This window comes from Myxocyprinus asiaticus, chromosome 25 (assembly GCF_019703515.2).
Source record: "Myxocyprinus asiaticus isolate MX2 ecotype Aquarium Trade chromosome 25, UBuf_Myxa_2, whole genome shotgun sequence".
In the NCBI taxonomy this organism is placed as follows: Eukaryota; Metazoa; Chordata; class Actinopteri; order Cypriniformes; family Catostomidae; genus Myxocyprinus; species Myxocyprinus asiaticus.
The window spans coordinates 6,350,001-6,366,306 of NC_059368.1; the positions used below are offsets into that span (position 1 = coordinate 6,350,001).

A 16,306-nucleotide genomic window follows, 5' to 3' on the forward strand; every position below is an offset into this window, starting at 1 on the left:
TTATTATCAATTTGCCCTGCCATAGTTTCACATCGACAACACCGCATATAACCATCACTTGCGACACCGACACACGCGTGCGTCCTCATTAAAAATGTTTTAAAAACAGACTACAAAACTACATCCCACATCAAAATTGAATTGCATGGTGATACACCTATATTCACAAATTATGTCAAGAGTGCTTGTTATAAAAGAGACACATTCTTATACAGTTGTTGTTTGAGCCATGGCAAAAACGGCATCGTCATTTGTCAGCATTTCGTTTTCTTTGCATAGCACATTAACATAAAAATGTTAATGATACTAATAATAATACTAATAACAATGCAATAACAAATTGCTGTTATTATTATATAATTAAAAATTATATAATAACAGTCTATAGTAGGTACGAACAATGCACAATAATCAATCAACGATGAAAATCAAAAGCAGCTTTATTTCAAACACGACTTAACAAAACAACAACTAGTTTAACACGAAGTACTGCACATAAACTAGGACATTCAGATTACTTGTTAAAGTGTAATTAAATACCTTAATGTCAGCAGACAATGGATAGAACAAATATTTAGTCTTAGGCCTACTGTAGGGCTACAGAAATAGATGGACAGGCTGTGATGCCAGGTCGACGGTAGCCAAAAAATAATAAATAACCAAATAGGCTTTAATAAACAAAAAGCAAAAATGAAAGAATAACTAAAATGAAAGAACCAAAATAATTATACAATCTCAGTTTAAATGGCAGCCTTTAATCCTACACAAACAATTATCAAATGTCCTCGAAAAGGTAGCCTATACTTGTATTATTAAAATAAACACAAGGCCAGAAACAATATGAGATCACAATTTTCGATTTATGCTGTAGTTATGCCATTCAGGTATCTGTATGCCTACAGATTTTTAGCTAAGAAAACATGATGGTTTACTCTCTCTGGTTTGAGAAGGTTGCGGTGGGGAGTAACTATGTTGCCAGCTGCACTGAACACGTGCTCTGATGGGGTGCTGGTTGCGGTAACACACAGGTATTTTCTAGCCATGTTTGCCATTAAAGGAAAGTGGCTTCCGTTTTCTCTCCACCATTCCAGTGGCTTGTCATCACCATCAATAACTTCCTCTTGCAAGAAGGATGTGATTTCCAATTTTGCTCGCTGGTCTGCGTGGATTGTGGACATAGACTGCTTCGCTCTGCCCAGAAGACGACCCAGTGTTTTAGTCCTCTTAGCCGGCTGCTTCTCAGCTGCTGCACCCGCTTCTTTTTCTTCTTCCTCCTCCTCATCCTCCACTCTGATGCGTACAGGTGGCTTGATTTTATCCCTCCAGTATGCCACCATCTCAACCTCAAGCTGACTTTTGATCACATCAAGATGTGCGGCATCGATGTGGTCCCCCTTATAGCGTGGGTCAAGGAGGGTGGCTTTGCGCATCAACTGAAGGGTGTAGTCGTCATATTTCGAGTCGAGTTTCTCCAAGATCCCCCTTTTAATTTCTGCCGTCATCTTTACATCAGTCTCCTCCTCCTTCAGGATATCCTTCATAAGATGCAGCATGGGCAGCAGAGATGAGACTGTCATGTAATTCTCAGCTGATAAAATATCAGTAAATTCTGCGAAAGTCTTCAACCCATCCTTGACAGCCTCTAGTACAGCTGTGTCCTACCAAGTCATGTTTGGGAGTGTGCGACGGCTCGTCATCAGCAAAATCCCTTTTGATTGCATGGAGCTGTTCCTGGATTTTTACAATCATGGCATACGTTGATCCCCAATGAATTGCACAACCCTACAATAATAATAATAATAATAATAATAATTTGCCTATTATTAATATTGTCATTAATTATACTATTAGGATTAGGCTATTTCTAGTCTATGACTGACGCGATAATATTGTGTATTGCCGATCTCACAGGTTGACGATAGGACGATCTCACTATGGAGAAGATCGCACAACACTAGTTGAAAATGCCATTTCACTCTGAAATGGGTAACATAACAGAAGTTAAATGGAAAACATACCTCGATTATTTTTTACTATTTTTCTTTTTTTCTATTGCATTTTACAAATTGCATTAAAAAAAAAAAATTATCTACTTTGCTATTATGCTGTGTGTTTGAAAAGATTGTTACTTGGACTTAAAAAAAAAAAAAAAACACTTTTAAGCAATTTCAGAGCAAATACATAAATACTGAGATAAATACCGAATATCTTCAAAAAGCAAAACAAATTTAAGATTTTTTTTGCTACAAAAACCCAAGCCTAGCTATATCCAATAATTTCAATTTTAGCAAGTGAATGGACTGACAGGCTTTTATTTTTGTATTTTTTTTTTTTTTTTACATCAGGTGGCGTAATACTATACTATTTACAACCATTTTAATAAATTGCTCTTTGAACTCTCCCATTAACCTCTTGCTAATATTCAATTTACACATTGGACCTGCAAAAAACAAGTGAGTGGAAAATTAATTGAACATTAACCTGGAAGCTAACCTCTAAAAGAAAGTGTGACACCTACAACAAAACGACTGAGCCCTCCAACACGTACACATAGAAAAGGGAGGTCAGCCATCTTCAAAAGCAATTAAGATCACAGAGACAGCTAATTAAGGCAAATCATAATTACCTTCCACTTCTTCATAACCTCCAGAACGTATTTATTGATCGTATTTGGTTTAATTTAAACACTTCAGACTTCGCAGTGGCTTTTAAATTGACATGTTCTTCACAACGATCCTCTGGCCAATCGTGAGCTCATTCAAATCACACTGGAATAAGTTATTACTAGGCCTGCCTTTGGTTTGTGTTGGTCTGAGTCAACATAAACAGTGCTGGCTCCTGATAAGGTATAGGTCAAAAAGAACAAAGCACACTCAGGCGTAAGATAGAGTGCTCTGAGATTACCAAAAGACAGCGGTAATTGCAACTCAGGTTTGGTTTTGGGCAGACATTTAATGAGAACAGAGATCCCCTGCAGAAAAGTTTGAAACCATGTCTTTATAGTGGAATGACAGACCCTGAAACCAAAGAAAACAACCAACATAAGTAGCCTGCCAGGAACAACTCGGGAGACCTTTCTCCTGTCACGTGAAGTTTCAGGAAGTAAAAAAAAAAAACAATGGATAATGCTTTAAATGTGTTATTTATTTTTACCGCGTTAAATAAAAAATATGAATCGCAGAAATTAACAAGTTAAATTTCCCAGCCTTAATATATATATATATATATATATATATATATATATATATATATATATATATATATACATATATACATACATACATACACACACACACACAGCCATTCAAAAGTTTGGGGTAACTTGACTGAAATGTTTCTCATGATCTTAAAAATCTTTTGATCTGAAGGCGTATGCTTAAATGTTTGAAATTAGTTTTGTACGCAAAAAAATAATTGTGCCAACATATAAATTTATTTCATTACAAAACTAAAATTTTATGAAAAAAATAAAAAATTAAATATATATATATATATATTTTTTTTTTTTTTTTTTAAATTGATGACTTGGACCGAATAATAAAGAAAAGCAGCCAATAAGTGCCCAACATAGATGGGAACTCCTTCAATACTGATTAAAAAGCATCCCAGGGTGATACCTCAAGAAGTTGGTTGAGAAAATGTCAAGAGTACATGTCTGCAAATTCTAGGCAAAGGGTGACTACTTTGAAGATGCTAAAATATAACTTTTATTTTTTAAGTCAACATAATTCCCATAATTCCATTTATGTTATTCCATAGTTTTGATGACTTCACTATTATTCTAAAATGTGAAGAAAAAATAATAAAGAATGAGTAAGTGACCCTAAACTTTTGAACGGCAGTGTATATGTTTTACTTTGTTAGTTGATGATGCTAAGTGTATGTATTTACTGTTAACAAATGGAACCTTATTGTTCAATGTTACCAAAATTATATATTATTTAAATACACATCATTGTAGTATTGCTGTGCTGCTTTAATTTATACAGATATAATAAAACAAGTAATTTTTCTGTACTACAGTTTCAAATATAATGTATTGTTGCAATGACAATCTATTGAAAATCAACAATAAAAAAAGAAAAACCCTTTATGATCCTAAAAATTTTTTTATTTAAAAATAGCCTTCATTTTCTTTATGCAAAATATAATGTCTTTTTATTTTTATTATCATTATTGTTTATTATCAGTATTATTTATTATCACCACCATCATCATCATCACTATCAATTACTTTTATTTTGAGGTGAAATGTGACTTGGACATTTTTGCGAGTTTCATCGTATTAGTTATGAATGACTTAATCAGTTGTTATTTAACTATTTTGAGATTATATCATTACAACTACCCAACACTGAGAAAGTAATTAATAAAAAAAATCCAATAAATTGAACCAAAAGGCTCAGCACAGCATTTGGGTTGAAAAAATAACCCAGAATTTTTTTAGTGTGTGTCCACCTGCCTGATTAACAGAAGTGTTACCACACCACTGAGTTCCAAAAGGTTCCAAAAATCTACGGACAATCTTTTTAGCGGATAATAAACGCTTTCTGTTTGCAAATAGTTTTAAAGAATTCTAGAAATTTTTTTTTTTTTTAATTTCAGCAATCTTGTGTACATGTCATTAGCTGTATAAATACTGTATAATGACTTTATGTCCACTATCAGACCACTAATGTCATTGCGTATAAAACAGTCTGTTCTTCCAAAGAAAAACACTGAATGGTGACGTAAAATGTCATGAGTGACAGGAGACAAAATTGTAAATAATTAGTGGTAAATATCATGCCTCGCTAACATGTCAATTACAGGGATTAGGTCTGGACCCCTGCTGTTTTTCTGTGTCAATGGCCCCTCTCAGTATCACTGACTGTGGAAGAGTGGTCATGGATGGCAGCCTTTCTCTGCCAACCCTGAATAGAACAGTAATCCTAACTTTAAAAGATTTGTTCACACAGTCCATTTGACTCCCGCAAGAAGGCTTGTTTTGTAACAACCTGACCAGCCCTCCTAAATGCCCTGGAAACCAATCCCAGATATAAAGTGATAAGAAGGAAACTATGAGTGAACAGTACATAAATGGGTAAGCAAATGTGGAAAATTAAACTTGGGATTGTTTTTCAACTCTGCAACAAGAAATAACAATACAATAATTTTGCTAAGTGCCAACCAAACTTGCAGAGATCAAGATAATATTAAAGGAATTGTTCACTCAAATATAAAAATCCTGTCATCATTAGTTCTCTGATCTATTACTTTACATATTTTTTATTTTTTTTTGGCTGTTTTGCCATTTTAATGATTGAGTTACTGATTATTGATTTAGGGGCCGTTTACACGACAACGTTTCCAACTAAAAATTAAAAATTTTATGCGTTCTGGCTGTTCGTTTACACGACAACGGCATTTTGGGGCCTGAAAACGCAAACTTTTGAAAACGGGTTTCAAAGTACGTTTTTGAAAACGATGCCGTTATCATCTCCGTGTAAACATACAAAAACGCGCAAGCGTATTACGTGTTCAGTCTATAGGCATGTGCGCGAGTACTTCAAAACAACACGCGAGACATTCAAAACTACAATGGCAGACTACAAGACTGTGTGTGCTGCTCAAGATTTTGTCCAGACAAAATTGCTCGATACTTTCGCCATCTTCATTGTTTTTATTCACCGCTCTGTGGAAGAATGCTTATGTGCGCAGGCGCGTAGTGTTTCTTTACAAAGTGACATCGCCAACTACTGGACTGGCATGCGTAATACAGCGTTTTTAGTCGTTTTTGCAGATTCGTGTGAACGGGGATCGTTTTGACAACGTTGTCTTCTGTACGCAAACCTTTTCAAAAACGCAAAGAAAAAACGTTTCCGTTTTTAGTACATCGTTGTCGTGTAAACATACCCTTAGTTGTAATCATTAACCACTAGGTTACGGCTTCAAAAACATTTTATTATATTAAGTATTAAAGAATGCTTTCAGTTCTCCCTGCACATAAAACCCTTAGATATTGAAATTTAACACACACACACACACACACACACACACACACACACAAAAATACAAAACAGGGTCAGAAATGAATCAGGGCACTGAGCAAAAATGCCACTAAAAGTGACAAAAATGCCTAAAAATTTCAAAATGTTGGGGCAAAAAATGCACCCATTTTGAATACTTAGTTTCTTTGTAACATCTGATATATTTCTTAATATTCTTTTTTTAGGCCTAATTATACACCATTTTATATAAATGATCAGTTTTAGACTGAGAATGTATGTTAATGAATTTATTAAATTTAAGTATTCAACATTAAAGGATGTTTTTCATCCCTCATAAAGGTAAATAATGCCCCTGAAAATCAAATCCATGGGGCAAGTATTGTCTCTTAATAGGACAAGTTCATTTCTGACACTGATATAAAATATTACAGTTTAAATATTACAGTAACTGCTTTAATAATTATGCTTCACAAGTCTACGCACATAAACAAAGGTCAGTAATTTGATGACTGATTAAAAAATAAATTGTCAAGTTAAAAAGGTGCACCTTTAACCACAGATATTAAAATAAGACAAGAGACACAACTGTTGTTGCTTAAAGACACTAAAGTTGGTCACTTTTAAAAAATGAAAATATCGAATGATTTTCAAGACTTGATTTGCTGAAATCTGAAATGATCATTCGGAAGACTGCTGAGGGCAGTAAATGCAAGGAGAAGAATATTAGTACTAATAAAGCACTAAAAGATTTGTTAAATGGAATCAATAAAGATCCGGAAATGCCAAGAAGAATCTAAATCAGAACCAGAAGTGTTAAATTCTTTATGATTTCCATCCTTAAGAAAACATTCTAACTAGAAATGTTACTGTGTGGTTGAGAGTCTGTGCTCTGTTCAATACTTGAGAGCTCAGGGTTTGGGTCATCAGGCCAACACACGAGCACTGACACATTCAGCATAAAAATTGATTGTCAAAGATTTGGCGAGCCCGTTGGGCTTAAAGTGTGACATGCATAACCGAAATGTCTCAATAGTAGCTACTCTGAAAATAAGGAAAATTTTCAGACACAGACTAAAGATCTGAACTGCCAAATTTAGTAAAATCTTATCAAGCTTGATGTGCTATCCAAAATTCCGACCCTTCAAAGCTGTAGCTCATTCAAAAACAAGGTGGGCACGCTTGGTCAATCAGAATCAATTACATCTTTGCTTTTCATGTGTCATCACCATTGACAGCAGCAGTAAAGCAAAGATGTTGTCAAACTGACGTGACATTTGTATTTTGCTGCTTTCTAATGGCCGTGCATCTTTTTTTGTGTACTACAATGCATCAAGCACAATGATAGCTGCCTATGTCAACAATGGACCAAGTATGGCTCATTAGCACGTCAATGGCGTAATGCCAGTAGCAATCATTTGAAAGTGTCTAAAAATGTGTTTAAACAAAGACTAGCAGAATTTCTCATACCAAGGCAGGCGTTGTATAAACCAGTGGTTTTCAACTGCTTTTGCTTCAAGAACCAGATTTTACATTGAACATCAAGTAGAGACCAAATAGAGCATGAAAACTGTTTATTGAACAAAATAATTGTTTCTCTTCACTACAAGGGAAACCATCAAGTAGCAATTTCCAAGCAATCATGTTGGCTAGATTCTACCAAAAGACAGAAGAATTTGAGCCAAAATAACGTAATGTTTGATTGGATGCAGGTTCTCTGACATCAACAACAAAAATATAGTACGTGAATTTTACTCCCTTTAAAAGCTGATAAGAATATTTATTTTGCTATCCTAACTATGCATTATTATAGGTTTAGCTGCATTTCATTTTTTCACATTTTGCTTTGCTTTTCCATATTTAAACAGACATGTGGCTCATTTTTGGGTCTCGACTCAACAGCTGAGAACTGCGGCTATTAATACAGGGTGTTTTAACTTTTCCAACCATCCAGATGGAGTTTTGCTCTGAATTGACATTCTGTTTGGTACTTTTGGCCAACAAGTAGTTTAAATATGTGCACAAGCACGTTTGAGTTTGGACAAATCAGCAGTGTAGCACGCGTTTATGTTTGGCCAGCACTGTACCATAGCAAAGTGTATGTTACAAGAGGGCCAGGTCTATTCCTAGCCATGTGTTTCCATCAGTCTAGAGCTAATTTATTTGAGCTCTTTTCACACTTAAAAATTCAGTGCTGATGAGAAAGCAGAAAAGGTTACAGCTCACTAAAATAATTCTCTGAAGGAAGAACTGGCGAAATTCTGAAAATATAAATAGATTTTACTTCGCTAAGCTCCGCCCCCCCTTAGTTACGGTTGCTTGCTCTGACAAGCATTGCAGAACTCCCCATTAGAATGAATGGGAGATTGCCGTGAACGGTGCGATATTTGGCAAAATATTCTCAAACGGAATGGTTAATATTTTTACATGGGCTGGTATGAAGAGTGACATTGTAATGCATATTTTTTGTAAAAGAGATTGTTAAATTACACAGTAATTTGATTAAAAACTGAAGACTGTGAATCAGAATCAAGGCAAACGATAATTACGGTCACTTGAAAAGAGAAAAACATCATTAAATAGCGATTACACATCTAAAAACATTAGCGTAAGTGAACAGAGCTGTTTATAACGTCTCAGAACACCCATTTTGATGCTGTGAGCTGTCCATTTACTAATCGCTTTTACTATGATTTGAATCAACACATAAATTAATTAAATGTTCAGTTATTAGCTTTAATTTACCATGGCGCAAATGTAGGTGTCGTTGCAGATGTTATATGTTCATTTGGGAATGAAGGCTGACACAGTTTAATCCATAACATGCTCTCCTCTAGATTTATTTAAAGATTATAAAAAAAAAGAAAAAAAGAAAGAAAAACACTGCAAGTATCCTCTCTGGGTAACTGACCCGGCAACAATGTGTTTTACATTTTTAGAATTATTTTGATAAAATCCCACTTAAAAGTACTCAAACACACATTACTCATTGTAAAATATCTATCGCGTGCCAGAGTAATGGCGGCAGGACAACAGTTGATAGGACAGGATTGGTCAGAACACTTTTAAGGCGGGGCTTAGCGAAGGGTCAATTACACAGACAATCTGCCATTCACAGTGCTACTGAGTTTCTCTAAGCAAGCTGATGCTGCCTGAACCTCACAAAAAATATTGATATCGAAATGCTGAGAGATTTCGCACCAAAATATGTTTATTTAAAATATTTTGCATAAATAAAATCAAACCAACTATTAGGACCATTAATATTGTAAATACCTTAAATGTGTCCGAATGTTTCACTATTGAGTTTTTGTTTTTCCTCAATATTCTCAAAAGTGTTTCTTATTAACTATAATAAAGTCATTTTATTTTTTAAATGAATTATTTTTTTTATATATATAATCACAAAGTCAGTTCAGTAAATACTAACATGATGTATAAATGCTTTCCAATTTAAATATAAATTATTTAAATAAAATTGAACAATAAAAAATGCATTGTTTAAATTAAAATAATACAACTTGTTAAAAATGATGCAAACGTATAGGTAGAAATTAACATCAAACTAAATTAATAAGTGCTATACAAGTTTTGGTCATTGTTAGGTCATGTTCACCTTTACGTTAACTAAATATCAATATATACAACATTATTGTAAAATGTCACCAAAATATTTTTTAAACGGGTCTTAAAATAGGCTTTTTGTCTTTAATATGAAATTCAATTTCTTATTTTTTTCTTAGATATTTTACACACAAATAAATGTACATTTTACACCACAATTTCCATTTCTGTAAGGCGTCTTGTATTTTTTTTATAATGATGATTTTCACAACAGTAATTGTAAGTTTTTACTGTATTACACCAAAACACTGTTTTACAATGAATCTTTTTTTTCGTGTTACCCTAATAAGAATGCATTTCACATTACAGTAAACCTTTTTTTGTTTCTTAATGCAAAATATGTTTTCATTATCTTTATTTATATTTAATTTATTTACCAATGCATGCAAAGCCTGAAACATGATGCGATGCTGATGTTTTACAATGTTCAGAAACCACGGTAACATGAAGCTCATAGCTTCCCGTGACAGCCCGTAATTCTGAACGTATTTCAGTGCCGTCCTGCGCAGCAGAAATGTCGACAGTAATGAGCGCATCTCCAGTCAATGAATATGAATGAAGCATCGGAAAAACAGCCCACTTTCATTACTAATATTTGTCAGCCATTTTGCCACCCCAATGAGTAGATGCCTGCTAAAACAGCAACACTCACCACACTTCAACTGCAATTCAATTTGTTCCATAAGCCGGGGATGAAAAAGCAATTATTCACAGCATCCATCACTTCACGATCTGTTTCTTAAAGATATCGGCCCTCTCTCTCTAAATGAGCAAATAAGCTGGCAGATTAGTGCCACATGTGCTTCTGGGCCTTCACCCCCGTTGGTCCGCACAGCCCAGTGGTCAGAGAGATTCCAGATGGTGTGGCACGGACTGACTTTCCATATATAGAGCAGCATTGTTGATTGAAATCCTCAGGGGAGTTTTTCAGTGGTGATGGAGCGATAGAAGATGTTGCGGTATTGTTGAAAAGGGAACTCAGCACGCCTGCCATTTGCTGTGTTGAAAGGGTACTCTTCAAACATAATCTATTCGATAGTAAACAAACAGGATGTGCAGCAAATTAAGCCTTAAAGGAATAGTTCACCCAAAAATGGGAAATAAATAAATGAAATACAAACCCATAAAAAGATCCACAGGTGCTTTCAAATAGTGGAAATAAAGCTGAACAAAACACTCAATTCTAGTGTGGAAAAAGCTCAAATGTGTTTATAAGAGGAAAAACAAAATCGATGATTGCTGCCCTAATTTGATGAATTTAATAGCAAATAATGAAATGGAAATGATTGATTTTGCAAGCAGTGAGTAATTTGCAAGGCTGTTTGTGAGAGACAAAGAATGTCTGCAAGAATGGCCTGAACAGCCTAATGATGATGATGGCGATGATGTAGTTTTCACACTGATGAGTTTCCCTCCAAAATTAGTTGAATGATTAGAGTGATTTTCCCAGCACAGCTATAGTTCACTAGAGTGAGTAGAGAGCTTATCAGATGTGTATATGGATATACTGTATGTTCTCTCAGGAACAATTATTGAAGACACTCATTTAAAGACAAAAATCAAACCGCGTTTGAAATGCATTTCACTTCCATGAAGTGAAGCATTTCCCTGTGAAACAGAATATTCCGTGGGAAATAATGTTAGTGCGGGACTTGATTTATCCACTGAGATTTGACTGGATCATGAAAAGTGGATCAATCTGTTTAAATAAAATCATATTACGATTAATTTGAAAAATACAGAATAAACTAGGGATGTTCCGATACCCTTTTGTTTAAAGAATGAGTACTGGGGGGCCTGGGTAGCTCAGCGAGTATTGAAGCTGACTACCACCCCTGGAGTTGCGAGTTCGAATCCAGGGCGTGCTGAGTGACTCCAGCCAGGTCTCCTAAGCAACCAAATTGGCCCGGTTGCTAGGGAGGGTAGAGTCACATGGGGATGCCGCGAAGAATAGCGTGGGCCACACACGCTACGTCTTCGTGCACGGATAAGATGCACGGATTGACTGTCTCAGACGTGGAGGCAACTGGGATTTGTCCTCCGCCACCCGGACTGAACCAAGCCACTACACCATCACGAGGACTTAAGAGTGCATTGGGAATTGGGCATTCCAAATTGGGGAGAAAAGGAGATATATATATATATATATATAAAATGAGTACCAATACTTTCTTTTTGGTACTCAGCGATACAGAGTCCGAAACCTGCTTTTTTTTTTATTATTATCATTATTATTATTTTATCTTAATTTCCTAAAATTTATTTCAATTTTATGATTAAAATAGTGTTTAAATAAATGAATTCATTAAAAATGTAATCAAATAAAAGTGTAACAATTAATTTTGAACATCGTATTATCTTTTATTAAATGAAGTGCTTGTATACAGAACCTCACAGCACAATCCAAGATGCAACATTGCAGTTATTTTTGTAAAATAAAGTGCTGCACAAAAGATTTTGCTGTTAAATAATCTCACTAGGATAAAACGTGATATAACGATGAATGTTTACATAATGTCATTCATACTCAGATGATATTGGATTTTGTTATTGGAGCATTTTTATGAGCACGAGTACATGGGTGTGGTATTGGACCCGTTTCCAATACCAGACATCCCTAGAATAAATATTTAACATCTGTTTGCTGCTTCTTAGGTATCAAGGCTTATGCTAAAGTGTGTAATTTCTGCACCACTATCACCACTGAACGGAACTGCAAAACGTTTGTTTACACTCTAAACACGCCTGCAGTCTGATGTTGATCGAATAAACAGATAGTCCTGCACCCAACTCATGCCACTGCTTGAGTCAATGTTATTGTGTTGGTATGGGGGGTCACCTTAAAACAGGGACTAAAAATGGTTCAAGGTACAAAAACTGAAAACGAATTTTTTTTTTTTTAGCAGAGTGTAACCGAAAACTGGAACAAAGTGATTTTCAATTATTCTGGAGTGAAAACTTTATTTTTAAATGCTGGTAGCTGGTTATAACCGGTTAATTTTGTTCTGATAATTTTTTTCATGAAACAAAAGGCCAAAGGGTTTATCACAGTAAATTTTTGGAACTACACTACTTCATGTTGCCCGAAAAAATTAAACATGTTCTTTGATCCGGAAGGAAACCGCTGCATCACACATTTCTCTGCCTAACTGCCCGTTGTGGATGTCGCATTCTCTGAATGAAGACCTTTTTAACAATGATGTATAATTACTACATATACTGTACATGCACGGCTAATCCAGATACAAGGAAAACATTATTAGAGTAAAAAGTACATTTCCCTGTTGTTTCTGTATTACTTTTTGATATGATGCATTAATACAGATTTGATACTGCAGGGTTTTGACTGAGAAGCAGATCTATAAATACAATTATACTTAACTGTTAATTGACTGCTTGTTATGATTTTTATGTTGATAAATCCACCGCACAAGAAAAAAAATCATGCTTATTTTCACTTATTTTGGTGAGGCAAGTGGCTTATTTTGGGCTTGTTTTTCCAGACCATGTCGCTTGTTTCTCTTGCAAGATCTGGCAACACTGCAATTGGTATTTCACCCACCCCTTAGCACAGAGTACTGTCATTTTAAAAAGAATGTTATTAACCGTTCTTTTATTTTGTTCTAACCGGTAACCTTTTGGAAAGGAGGCTGCAGAACTTCTTTTGCTCAGAACGAACCGGAATTAAAACATTTAGTTTTTAGTCCCTGCCTTAAAACAATTATTTTTTTTATTTTTTTTGAGTAAATCAACCTACAAATGACTTGCTGGAATAAGAGAAAGTATTTGAACAAAGAAAATGTTACACACTTTATGGCAAAAAATCCCACTGAAACAGCAGACACTACACATTTGAAAGTAGGGATGCAACGATACCACTTTTTATCTTCCGATCAGATTCCAATATCGGAAATCTCAGTATCGGCCGATGCCGATCCGATACCAGTGTTGTTGTTTTTAGCATAATCAGTTTAGAATATCTTTACATTATTGGGTGTACTCTTTAATATTTAAAGAAACACAAACCTCTAACTGCACATTATTTCAATATAATGTATAGCTTATTAAGAAAAACTTTATTGTTAACTAGTATACTGGATAATGTAGCAGCAAAATTAACAGTAATTCCAGTATAAGTCATCAGTAGAAAAGGAGTTTTTTTTTTTTTTTTACTTGTATCTGGACTTTAAATGATTTAGATCTCTTTTTTATTCAATTTAGTTGTAAGATATCAGCTCTCTTTTCATTCACACAGTTATTTTTTGGAACCCATTCAACTTAAATTTTATTATAATTTGTAAACAAATGATAATAATAATATTATAAAAGTATTATATAGTAATATCTCTCAATCGTGCACCTTGAACTTTTAAACCATCACGCATTTATTTTGACATTCTAAACTCTCCAGGAAGTCCTGTAAGTGTGTCTGTTTGTAGGCAAGTTTACAGTAGTTTAATTTGCTTCTTATTCAAATTCTTGTAAAAAAAAAAAAAAAAAAACACCTCCAGTGCCATTCTAAATGCATAAGTGAACCGAACTATTGAGCACCTACATCTGAGATGTTGTCCGTGAGTAGCGCTCAAATATTGCGCACTGCGTGAAGGCTAACAATTGCCACGAGTGTGTGTAAACAGAGCAGTGCCATTCACTGACATGCTGGAGCTGCGCGTGCATTTTATATATTTACTAATTAAACACGGCCTTTTGTGATTCGCAGAGCTATTGCACATCTTCAAGTGGCTTTGAATAAAATGCACGAGTCATATGAACTACTTTAATTGTGTTTTTATGGTTCTTTTATGTCATTTTTTGAGCTTGACAGTAACGAACATGACTAACACACAGTATCAGATTTGGATCGGGCTCGTTGGACGAATACCTGATCCGTTTAAAAGCTTCAGGTGCATCCCTACTTGAAAGCCATGACTAGTTCTCTAAAGTCATGTTTTGCCCATGTTCTGCTGTCAATTAAAAGAGTTACTCTCTGAGGGCATCACATTCAAGTCCTCTTTTAAGAAAAACTCTGACCTCACTTTTTTCCTTAACATGAAAAAGAGTTAGGAACTCATTTTCTTTGCATTCGTATTGTACCTGAACTTGAAAGTGGACTTGCATCTCTTTTCAAATTTTGCATTACCATGGTCTCAATTTACATTTCTTTTGCAGTTTTGTTTTTCTTCCAAACCCAGTCTACTTGAATACTGCAGAATTGTAATACAATACTGAATTATTATTATTATTTTAATTTTGAAAATTCACATTTTGTTAGGCCACTGATTTCAATTATAATCTGAATGTGCAGCCCTAATTAGAGGCAAAGAACTTTATTACATTTTTAATAAGAAAGCACATATGGTACAAGTGTACTGTGCAATAGCACTTTTTAATCAAACCTGGCAAAATGTTGCTTTATCTTGAAAATATATTGTACTACTGTGCAGTAATTTATAGTAGAACTACTACTGCAATTTATAAAAGTGTTGTCTTCTCACCTTGAGACGCTGATGGTCAACCACAAGATCAGGAGTTGGCAGAAACTGTGGAGGTTCCTCAGGTCTGTCAGTCAACAACTCATGCTGCTTTTCAGGTGGAACTTTCCCACATTTCTTCCCTATTGATGATTCTATTAAACCATAAGCACAGATATATGATGAAAGAACACCAAACTCAGCGCAAGCACGCATGCGCACACACACACACACATATATAAATATGTATATATAAAGGATTCACTAAGAAGAGATGAGTCTTCAGGGTGTGTTTGTGTGTTTAAGTCTTGCCAGGAGAAATGTCTGCAACAGATGGTGTTTTGAAGATCAAGTGTGGAGTTTTTCCCTAAACTGTGATCCCCCCTTGAGTTGACTATCAATACAAGGAATTGTTCATTAGTCCTGCATTTATACTGACATCTGTTAAGAGTGAGAGTCCAATAGAGCTGATGGGAATTCATTGATCTAATTAAAGGTTTTTAATTAAATATGATCTATCTATCTATCTATTTATCTATCTCCTTTTTACCCTCACTATTTCATTTTAAGCAGTCCTGTTGTGTTTTTTCTCTTAAACATAAATTAAAATAGAACTGTAGTTTCTATATTAAGATATGTACTTATTTTATAAGAATATTTTGGGTTCAATACAAGTTAAGCTCAATTGACAGCATTTATGGCATAATGTTGATTACCACAAAAGTTCATTTCAACTGGTCCCTCCTTTTCTTTAAAAAAAAAAAAAAAAAAAAGGTTACAGTAAGGCACTTACAATGGAAGTGAATGGGGACAATTTCTGAAAGGTTTAAAAGCAGAAATGTGAAGCTTAAAATTTTATAAAAGCACTTTCATTCTTCTATTAAAACGTAATAAATTTCAGGGTTTACGGAGTTACGTTGTCATGGCAATAATGCTGTAAAATGGGATACACCTTTACACAAAAAGGATTAGTAAACGATATTATCATGCTAAAATTATTTTAACACGTATTTTTTTATGTCCTGTGGCTATACTTTTGAAATGGTGTGTATTTTAACGTTTAAGGATTGGTCCCATTCACTTTCATTGTAAGTAACTTACTGTGACCCAGATTTTTCTTCTGTTAATGAAAAGGAATAACAAGTCAAAATTAATATTTGTAGTAATCAACATTATGCCACAAATGCTGGTCGATTGAGCTTAACTTGTATTTAACCTGAATAT

The 16,306-nt window shown here is 34.6% G+C and overlaps 1 protein-coding gene across 5 annotated transcripts in view; it reads right to left on the reverse strand.

Annotated features, from left to right (window-relative positions):
* LOC127415638 (ATPase family AAA domain-containing protein 2B-like) overlaps window positions 1-16,306 on the reverse strand; it is a 142,830-nt gene that overhangs the window by 14,030 nt on the left and 112,494 nt on the right. For all 5 annotated transcript variants that reach the window (XM_051654408.1, XM_051654407.1, XM_051654406.1 and 2 more), the window contains one exon: window positions 15,107-15,237. In XM_051654408.1, the coding sequence (XP_051510368.1) occupies window positions 15,107-15,237 (131 nt within the window). The remainder of the gene's footprint in view (window positions 1-15,106; window positions 15,238-16,306) is intronic.